General features: G+C 38.8%; 1 protein-coding gene across 1 annotated transcript; it reads right to left on the minus strand.

Moving 5' to 3' along the window:
* Positions 1 to 317: 317 nt before the first annotated feature.
* Positions 318 to 8,054, minus strand: LOC124271958. The gene is made up of 5 exons (XM_046707129.1): positions 8,003 to 8,054; positions 6,528 to 6,659; positions 4,287 to 4,372; positions 2,734 to 2,803; positions 318 to 805 (listed from the first exon to the last, which is right to left on the minus strand). Exons 1-5 carry the CDS (start codon positions 8,052 to 8,054, stop codon positions 333 to 335), a joined length of 813 nt encoding a protein of 270 aa, XP_046563085.1. The 3' UTR covers positions 318 to 332.
* Between the last annotated feature and the right edge of the window lie 3,393 nt (positions 8,055 to 11,447).

Raw genomic sequence — 11,447 nt, forward strand, 5'->3', positions numbered from 1 at the left:
CAATTGTATTCCGGAATAGTGGAAATACTTTTTAACAAGTTTCGCTATCACTTAATAAGTTAACATAACGTGTACAGGGGAATTAATTCACAATTGATGTTCCCCTTCGATAATGATTTACAAACAGGAGAAAACGCGGAAATTTTCCTTTACGGCTACGTTGATTGGCTGCACTGACTTCGAAATATAATGAAATATAATGTATATTGTAGAATTTGCATGTACAACAGGCACGGTTCAACACTTTACCCCGCAATATGTTGCAATGAAATGTTTCTGCCAATATACCCTATCAATAATTAGAGAAAACACACACGTCATAGACAATATTTTTATTTTGTGCAAAGGGCACACGTCAGCTCCCAGCCATCAACATAAGGGGGGCAGGGCAGGGCACCGCATTTGGCGTCGATCAGGTACAAGAGATGGCCGTTTGTGTTTGCTTTACCCCCAGGGATAGCCTCTGCTTCGCCATCTACACAGACATAATCGCTGGAAGCAGTATGTTGAGTATTACCGCCAAACAGATAGCCCTTGTATTCCAGATGCCAACCAGGAAAACACTCGTTCCTGGCAGGGACCATAATGGCACTTGTTCTGTTGTGACTCTGGCACACCACACACGGGACATCGTCTTGCAACAGCCGGTGTAGAGGAGCGTTCGCTGCTTCTGTTTGATACTCAGTGCCAAAGATATAGCTTTGTGATTCTTCACTAGTGTGCTTTTCGTAGATGGGTGCTTCGGGGAGGCACAGCGTTGTTCCCGGACCCCCTTTCGCCTGGTAATGACTTCCACCGGCATAACCTGAAATTAGTCCAACCATACTTGATGAGATATGGGTACCATTCTGACCGTAATTAATAATATTGATGATGACGATGATAAGGATGAGGATGAGGATGAATACTAACTGAACTGCCATAGTATTTCTACACATGATGTAACCATTTGACATCCTTGGTTAGAAGGGCGGTGAGGTGTTCGCTCGTCACGCCGAAGGCCCGGGTTCGATTCCCAATATTCTATGAAACCCATTTCTGGTGTCCTCCGCTGTGATATTGCTGGAATATTGCTAAAAGCGGCGTAAAACCATACCCAGTAAGTCAGACCTTGGTTAAAAACAGAAAGGCAATGAACAATTCAACGTTCTCTTGTTTTCATATCAGATAGTGCACATGCTCCTCTCAAAAAAAGGAACTATTCCGATTCTAGAAAGCTGAATGTGTAATGCTGTATTTTTCCAAGTTCCAATTTGTTATAGTTATAGGACTGTGTCACTGAAAACTATGACACGAGTGCTCGGACTAAGATAAACATGTCCTATCCGGTATTCAACCTAACGATTCAAACACCGGAACATACCAGCATTTTTCACACTCACACTTATATTTCATGTTATTCAAATGTCCATGCTCAGACGTTCTTTGATCAATGTTACAACATTCGAGGTCTCAGTTCAATATAAACAGCTTGGTGTTGTCTTTTTGGACAATACAAAATGGTCTCATCATGCAACTGTTGTAATAGAAAAGGCCTCTGAAATAGTCTCCTCAGCACCGGCGTTAGAGTACGTCCTACCTGGAAATATTTCATCAAACATGTATGAAATGAATGCTAGACCTATCTTAGAATATGCTCCTGAGATCTGGGGTAATTGTCCCGCAGATATATGTGATAAACCTGAAATGGTTCAGCTTGTAGCAGCAAATATTGTAACAGATCTGCCAAAATTCTCTCCAAGAGCTAGTTTGTTCAGTGAAACTGGTTAGACGTACACATAAGAAACTTTGTACATTTTATATATTTGTCAACATGCAAGAACCTGATTATCTTTTAGACTTACTTCCACCATCTACTGAAACTATTTCTCAATACAATTTGCGTAACAAGTCTAATTTTGCCATTCCAAAGTTTCCAACCACAGTTCTTCAAAGTTCTTTTTTTCTGTGATTGTGCTTGTTTATGGAATAATCTCTCCTCCACAATAAAATGTATCGATTCATTATTATCATTTAAATCAAAAAATATCCTAGATATTTCCTATTTGGTAAAAGGAAGATCAATATTCTACACACTAAGTTTCCCGTGTCAATTTATCTAGAAGGAAAGCTTGCTTTTGGGGTGCTCTGGTGAAAGATGCCAATCGTTTCTTTTTAAAATGTCCAAAGTATGTCAGCTGCTGGTTTGAGACCAGGCTTTGAAATCCCAAAAGTTAGCTTAAATATTAACACCATTCTGTACGGCAGGCTTAGTCTGCCACAAACTATACCGGCCGGTAAATGAAAATATTTTTAGTCAAGTCCATGAATTCATCGTTTGTAAGTAAGCATTTCAGTTAATGTGTAATGTGTCTTGCCTCTGTTCATTGTCCATGACATGAATGTTTCGATGTAATTGTCAGGAGCGGGATTTAATAATTTGAATAACTAGCGCCCAATTCCTTTCAAGACTGAATAAAATATATTCAAACAAACAAACAAACAAACAAGTTTTTAAAGCGTTTTACTGCAGACACGTAGGAGACATTTCCAAGTTTGACAGATCAGTGTGTTTGTGAGACGTGTCACGTGTAGGACAGGGTGTGACCCCTCTTGGTGGAGACCTGTTTGTCACTATTTGACAGTAATTCATTAAAAGATGTTCACCATATTTTTAGAATCGTGTAATCGACGTTTCTACAAAAATCGAGATTTTATTATGTAGATGAAGAGCATGTCATCAGTTGTATTTACCTTTGTACACGACATCATTTCCTTGTGGGCATGTTGTCCTTCCCCACCGCGTGAAAGTCGTTCCTCCAGCTCAAAATCAAACAAAAATCAAAGAAACATTTCAGATCTCAATACAAACGATTTCAAAGACGTTGAAAAATGCAGTATAAGTGAGTTTAGTTTTATGCCTCACTCAGCAATATTCCAGTTGTATGGCGGTGGTATTTAAATAATCGTGTCTGGACCAGACAATCTAGTGGTCAACAGCATGAGCATCGATGATGTTTGATGTTTAAGTCATTCTATTTTTAGACTTTGCCCATAGAGACAGCCTATTTCCAGACTATGACTCAAATAATTATCTTTACACTCAGGTTGGCAATATAATGTCATCCATCAGTGTTTTGAAATTCATTCAGGCTTCAGTCGCAAGACGGAACGCGCGACTTGGAAGGTGATGTATGCGGACACCAAGACGTGTATGGACAGTGCCCCTCCCCTGATTAAACCTCTACGCTAGAATTCTTATCAGTCTTGGCCAGTGGATATGAAACAGAGAGCTAGCCCAAGCAGGAACTGTGTACTTAATCAGAGGGGATGCTTGCAAGTGTTGTCACTGTGTTCTCGTTCTCAAGAAAAGGAAACATGGTCTCCAGACTGTCCGTATTTGACCCTGGTGGGAGTACCTCAGAAAGATGTGACCAGCTGGGGGTACTCATGTGAATTTACATTTGTAACTAAGAGAGCGATGTTCATTGTAAAATACTGTATATTTCATTTGCGAAACTGTATCTGTTATTGGTAATATATGAATATTAGAATATATTTGAATTAATTGTTGCCTATGTCTCGAGTTTGTCTTTCGTCGATGTATTAATAGAGGTTTGCTCAAATGCTAATTGTTTTAAGATCCCAATCACGATAGGAGTAGGAGCTTGTTTTTTTAGAATTATTGCAAATGGCTAGGCACATGTTGAACCATTAAGTTTTTTGTACAAGTCAATGTATTAAGGATCGTGTGGCCATTCTAGCCTTATTTATCTGTGGACCAGTGACAGTGACATTTCACCTCAAGCTGCTCCGTTTTGGTTTTCATCATGAATCTGTGATACAATCTCTTCGTACCCGATGTTGATAAATGCTGCTTACATGCTCCAGGCTGAAGGGAAAGGAGATCCTTATCATTCAATTATGTGTGGAGGAGAAAAATCTGTCATGATATCTGTTGATTGATTTTTTGGAATTGCATAACCGATTGTGGAAGAAAAAGACAATAGAAAATACCCAGATACCTCAGAACAGCTTAAGATACATTTGGTTACACTTACTCAACAAGTGGTCAAACAGGACCAAGCTCTACTGAGATGCAGAAGTCTAAAAAGAGACTTATAAATCACTTCCTCCTAGATTCACAAGACTCACATGAAGAAACGGAAGACAAATTAGATCAATACAGCTAGTAGACAGGTTCGCCATCATTTAGACTGGGACCACTATGCAGTCAACAACGTGTCCTGTGTGCTTTCAGACATTTTCCAGGACAGACAACATGCTGAGACATAGAAAACACAAACATCTACAACCCTCTCCTCCCCTCTCATGGCCGCCTCCACCTCCACCTCCCCTCCACCAAATCGGCATTTGTGGTACAACAAAGACCCTACTCAAAGAAGAAACTGTCATTATCTGCTTATGTTCAACAACCCTATCTATAAACATCCCATCATGACTTTTGGCAAGGCAAATGTATCCAGAAAATTACAGATATTTCATGGACCTATTTTCAAAGAGCTACCCAGGTCTACCCAGAGGACTTATGGATACTTGTTGGTAGGTCTAAAACCACAAACACCTCACCATCTGTCCCAAAACATTCAGTGTATGGAAGACATCCAAGCTTCATTTCAGTCCAAGTTAAACTTTCGCAGTGAGCAGCCGTGTGAAGAAAACTTCCCAACAATGCCATCTTGTGATGTTTCAAGACATGCATATTTTAAAAAACACAGAAGAAACTGGTGTGCCAAAGAATCCTCAGTCGGACCACCTGGGATACCCCAAGTGGGACTCAAAGGAAGACAACATCTCAGCTGGTGGACTGGGACGTGGTAATGATGAATCTTTATGATATCAGAGATGACATGAAAAAGGAGAACCGTACCAGTGGTGCACGAAACTAAGTTATCTATCTCCCCTCACTCGAGGTTAACAATGTGTTACATATAACATGTCTGTCACTCGCATTTACAAACGAGATAGTTTAATCTCAAACATCATAGCTTTATAACCACATTCTAGTGGTTATAAAGCTCACTTTACATATTCAAAACAGAACCTTTCACCCCTCGGCTAGAAACACAGTGACCCAATTTCTGTGGTGAAAAGGGCTTTGTGTACAGAACCTCAGGGAGAGTAGCTATGAAACAAGTGCTGTGAAGCAAAGCGCCTTGGTGTGAGGGTCGGACAATATGTTTTGGAGTTACCTTTCATAAATGCTTATATTTAATCTTATGCTTAAATTGCTGGTTAATCAATTAATTTAATCACAAAATCATGAGATTATAATATAAGCTTAAAGTATCGGATTTTTGTGTGGAATTTACTGTGGTTTTCATATTTATGGACTCTCAAGGTAGGAAGTACTACAATTTGGATAGCATTATTACATTTGAATGTCACATTTCAATAGTAGATTTATATTTAGTTAAAACAGCAAGGGACGCCGACACTCCCAATATGGTTATCCACTGATTTGAAATATTGTATCATGATGTATTAGGAAAGTATAGTGATGACATGATGAGATGTGGGATTCTTTAATGATTTAATAGATTTTGAGATTATCATTCATGCCAACAGGTCTGTCGTCGAACAGCACCAACATGAAGGGGGTTTATTGTTCATCAAACAATGTATTTTTTATTGCTGTTATGTGTATTTAGTAGATATGGTATATTTATATGAACTTTTGTACAAGTCAATGTATTAATGATTTTTTAAATAAGAGGTCAAATGCCATATTCATTGTGGGGTGAAGTCATAATCAGTCTGTATTTTCACATGAATGAGTTACTTGTACCATCCCGAAAACATCATGAACACCCTGGAAATAATGGATTGTTTACTGTACTTCTCCCTGGATGAATATTGTGTTAGGATGGAGATGTATTAACATGAAGTGATTGTGTGTTTCATTGGACAATCATATGGATATTATACATGCTGATCTACAACGGAGGTAAGTTGCTTTTGAGTTGACTTTTAGCTTCATGTTAATATTATGTACACTAGATATCAATAGTGTTATCCAATGAAAGTAGGTATCCAAATATAAATCCAATGAACCACACTGCATAATCCAAAGGTAATTATAAATCAGGATATGGCATACTGTTATATCCAAGTTGACTCCTCAAAGACTCAGATGAGAATGAATTTCAAAACACTGTTTGGGAACATTTCAATCCCTATCTGAATCTAAAAATTGACAGTAGATTGTAAAGCTAAAACAATAGACTCATTGTTAATCAAACAATAGGCCAGGGCTTAGATTTTCGAAGCTCTCCTAGCACTAAGATAGCCGTAAGTACTATACAATAACATTAATTTACGACTTTCTTGGCGCTAAGAGAGCTTCGAAAATCTAGGCCCAGGTGTTGATGATGTCATAAAACAAAATGGCCGACTTTCTGTCTCAATACCTCCCCTTACAACAAGCATGGGTTACTGAAGACCCGGATCTTCACGGATTAATGCATTATGACACCTAGTGCTGGTTCCGTTTGAACCGTATATTTGTTGAAAGCTTAAGCCTTTACCGGAGCTGTTCCAATGTGGAGAGTCAGTTGGTATAATCTTCTCTCCCAGGTGTAACTTTAGCAGTGACTTCAGATCAATCAGGAATCTCCGGTCCACAGGGCAGTCCGCATTGTCCTGATTCAAGGTGGCAGCTGTGCCAAAGGAAACAGATAATGTCTGTTCAACAGTAGCAGCTCCTTGCTTTACATAGTCAACGATACCAAATATGTCGAAGATACTGTTGGACTAGCATTACAATCACACAACATCACAGAAAGCTCTTAAATGTATAGTTCTATTATTCCAGATGTCTTTTTCTTTGCTCATTAAAGAATGATGAGTCAGTCATGTCATCATAACATTTCCTTCATATCAGTTCGTGTTTATTGTTCCTAATAGTCATAGTGTAGTGAATTCCTAGTTGACATGTTAGTCAATGACAACAATGTCAAGATCACGGGAACATGTTTCAAGTCCACATCCACATGCTGAAGTACACAACAGGTTCAACCTCTTTTGTACATTCCTGTGCATTGACTTTTACATGCACAGTTATGAAGTTGAAGAAGGTCCACGGAAACAATTTAGTCTTAACTTATTTGCAACTTTACCAAATTAAGATAATGTTACCAAAAATATGTTTTATAATTATTCAGCTATATCATTTTGAGAGATCATACATACCTTTGGTTGGCACTGTATGCATGAAAATAACAATTCAGCTGATGTCAGAAAGATATATGTTTTGATAAGTCTCAATATTGTTTATATTTGTGTCACTTCACGCTCCAGCTGCACTGGCATGCCGTGATTGAAATCCTTAAAGCTGATAGATGATAATATGACATCCTAATGGAAGGGTTACAAGAGTGACATTATGGTGTGCCATTTTTCTGTTTACAATGTGAAATATTACGACTTTGGTTTTCATGGATTTATTTTACACCGGCAATCATTAATGCATTGTTAAGGATATGACACACTGATCAGTAAGGCGTTATGGTATCTTACCACCAAATATACACAGAGTCATGTCATCATAACGCAAGCAACATTTCCTTCATATCAATTCTTGTTTATTGTACCTAATAGTCATAGTGTATTCCTAGTTCACATGTTAGTCAATGACAACAATGTCAAGATCATGGGAACATGTTTTAAGTCCACATCCACATGTTTAAGTACACAACAGGTTCAACCCCTTGCAGCTACACCTTCCTGTACATTGGCTTCCTTCAGATCTTAACAGGGCACGTCATAGATATACCCGCAGATTCAATTGTTCAAGAGGCTGCAGGATATGTAAGTTTAGACGAATGACAAAGGCCTGTTGTTTCATAGACTGACTCGCCCTCTTCCCACAGAGGGTTACTCAAGTCACACTCAAGTGGGAAGATATGACTTAAGTAGCCTCTGTGGGAAGAGAATGAGATTGCCTTGGTCTTAAGGAAAACTAGAGAATCGATCGTCTAAGCGCGAACACATGAACACATACCTTTGACCATCCCAGCCAAGACGATGACAGCAGCATACAACGTTAGCTTCATGATTGCAGTCTGAATACAAACCCATGTGGCTATGGTTATATATACACTCTATTCACGGGTGTGTCACGTGTAAGTTGTTCAAGAATTCTTCTTTCGCAACAGTTTTCAAGTGTTCAATTCAGGCTAAGTGTCAGGTATATTTGCACAGCTGCTGTTGCTCCTTCAATTCAAGTAATGAAGTGCATGAACACAGGAATGTCGTTTCTTAATTTCAACTTCATTACTTCCAATGGATTACTATGGTTCAAACAAGAAGATCAACAACTGTATGGCATGTGGTGATATGCAAGAGGTTGGCGACACGTTCTGGGTCTACGTAGTAATATTTATAGAACACAACGACGTATAGAAGGATTTACAACTCCTGATTTTTACGACACGACGTTTCTGGAATACCTCTTGCCCTTCATCAGGTTGTTGATTGTTACCATTCAACTTCCAAATGCCCATCACGCATCTAATGTATATAGGGGTTGGTTGCAATTATTTAAGAAAAATATTCCTTTCAAAGACCACGCACGCCTGTCGTTGATAATTGATCTTGTACTCTGTGGCTCGTGGATCGGAGTTAAACGTTTAAGTGTTGTTCGGGTAAATTTATTGTACCTCTTGTATTCCATATATCACTCAGTGACGCAATACCTCCTCACCAGGTTGGTACATGGAACGAAATGTGCTGCCTGCTGTTGATCTGTGTGATGCCATATCGATGTTGATCTGTGTGATTCCATATCAATGTTGATCTGTGTGATCCCATATCGATGTTGATCTATGTGATCCCATATCTTGGCTGATCTATGTGATCCCAAATCGATGTTGATCTATGTGATTCCATATCGATGTTGATCTATGTGATCCCATATCGAGGCTGATCTATGTGATGCCATATCGAGGCTGATCTATGTTTCCATATCGATGTTGATCTATGTCATTTCATATCGATGCAGATCTATGTGATCCCATATCGATGTTGATCTATGTGATTCCATATCGATGCTGATCTATGTGATCCCATATCGAGGCTGATCAATGTGATCCCATATCGATGCTGATCTATGTGATCCCATATCGATGTGGATCTATGTGATTCCATATCGATATTGATCTATGTGATTCCATATCGAGGCTGATCTACGTGATCCCATATCGATGTTGATCTATGTGATCCCATATCGAGGCTGATCTATGTGATGCCATATCGAGGCTGATCTATGTTTCCATATCGATGTTGATCTATGTCATTTCATATCGATGCAGATCTATGTGATCCCATATCGATGTTGATCTATGTGATTCCATATCGATGCTGATCTATGTGATCCCATATCGAGGGCTGATCAATGTGATCCCATATCGATGCTGATCTATGTGATCCCATATCGATGTGGATCTATGTGATTCCATATCGATATTGATCTATGTGATTCCATATCGAGGCTGATCTACGTGATCCCATATCGATGTTGATCTATGTGATTCCATATCGATGCTGATCTATGTGATGCCATATCTTGGCTGATCTATGTGATTCCATATCGATGTTGATCTATGTTATTCCATATCGATGCTGACCTATGTGATCCCATATCGATTTTTGATCTATGTGGATTCCATATCGATGCTGATCTATAATGATCCCATATCGAGGCTGATCTATGTGATCCCATATCAATCTTGATCTATCTGATCCCATATCGATGCTGACCTGTCTGATCCCATATCGATGCTGATCTATGTGATCCATATCAATGTTGATCTTGTCACGATCCCATATCGATGTTGATCTGTGTGATTCCATATCGAGGTTGATCTATTGTGATCCCATTTCGACGTTGATCTGTGTGATTCCATATCGAGGCTGATCTCTGTGATTCCATATCGATGTTGATCTATGTGATTCCATATCGATTTTGATCTATAATGATTCCATATCGATGCTGATCTATGTGATCCCATATCGAGGGCTGATCTATGTGACCCCATATCAATCTTGATCTATCTGATCCCATATCGATGCTGACCTGTCTGATCCATATCGATGCTGATCTATGTGATCCCCATATCGATGTTGATCTGTCTGATCCATATCGAGGTTGATCTGTGATCCATTTCGACGTTGATCTGTGTGGATTCCATATCGAGGGGCTGATCTCTGTGATTCCATATATCGATGTTGATCTATGTGATGCCATGTCGATGTTGATATAATGTGATTCCATATCGATGTTGATCTATGTGATTCCATATCGATGCTGATCTATGTGATTCCATATCGATGTTGATCTATGTGATTCCATATCGATGTTGATCTATGTGATTCCATATCGATGCTGATCTATGTGATTCCATATCGATGCTGATCTATGTGATCCATATCGATGTTGATCTATGTGATCCATATCGATGTTGATCTATGTGATTCCATATCGATGTTGATCTATGTGATCCCATATCGATGTTGATCTATGTGATTCCATATCGATGTTGATCTATGTGATTCCATATCGATGCTGATCTATGTGATTCCATATCGATGCTGATCTATGTGATCCCATATCGATGTTGATCTATAATGATCCCATATCGATGTTGATCTATGTGATTCCATATCGATGTTGATCTATGTGATCCCATATCGATGTTGATCTATGTGATCCATATCGATGTTGATCTATGTGATTCCATATCGAGGCTGATCTATGTGATTCCATATCGATGTTGATCTATGTGATTCCATATCGATGCTGATCTAATGTGATCCCATATCGATGTTGATCTATGTGATCCATATCGATGTTGATCTATGTGATCCATATCGATGTTGATCTATGTGATTCCATATCGATGTTGATCTATGTGATCCCATATCGATGTTGATCTATGTGATTCCATATCGATGTTGACCTAGGTGATCCATATCGATGTTGATCTATGTGATCCATATCGATGTTGATCTATGTGATTCCATATCGATGCTGATCTATGTGATCCCATATCGATGTTGACCTATGTGATCCATATCGATGTTGATCTATGTGATTCCATATATCGATGCTGATCTATGTGATCAAAATCCATGATGAATTATGTGATCCCCATATAAATGTTGATCTATGTGATTCCATATCGATGCTGATCTATGTGATTCCATATCGATGCTGATCTATGTGATCCATATCGATGTTGATCTATGTGATCCATATCGATGTTGATCTATGTGATTCCATATCGATGTTGATCTATGTGATCCATATCGATGTTGATAATGATTCCATATCGATGTTGATCTATGTGATTCCATATCGATGCTGATCTATGTGATTCCATATCGATGCTGATGATCTATGTGATCCATATCGATGTTGATCTATGTGATCCATATCGATGTTGATC

Source organism: Haliotis rubra, unplaced genomic scaffold, assembly GCF_003918875.1.
Source record: "Haliotis rubra isolate DU_JTF1 unplaced genomic scaffold, ASM391887v1 Scf1649, whole genome shotgun sequence".
Taxonomy (NCBI): Eukaryota; Metazoa; Mollusca; class Gastropoda; order Lepetellida; family Haliotidae; genus Haliotis; species Haliotis rubra.

What these genes read in the sequence shown, in the direction of transcription:
- LOC124271958 (XM_046707129.1), bottom strand. Translation starts at nt 8,054, where the DNA reads ATGAAGCTAACGTTGTATGCTGCTGTCATCGTCTTGGCTGGGATGGTC. An exon ending in CTTGGCTGGGATGGTCAAAG is followed by an intron (nt 6,660 to 8,002) that starts GTATGTGTTCAT and finishes CCTTTGGCACAG; the next exon opens with CTGCCACCTTGAATCAGGAC. An exon ending in AAATGATGTCGTGTACAAAG is followed by an intron (nt 806 to 2,733) that starts GTAAATACAACT and finishes GACTAATTTCAG; the next exon opens with GTTATGCCGGTGGAAGTCAT.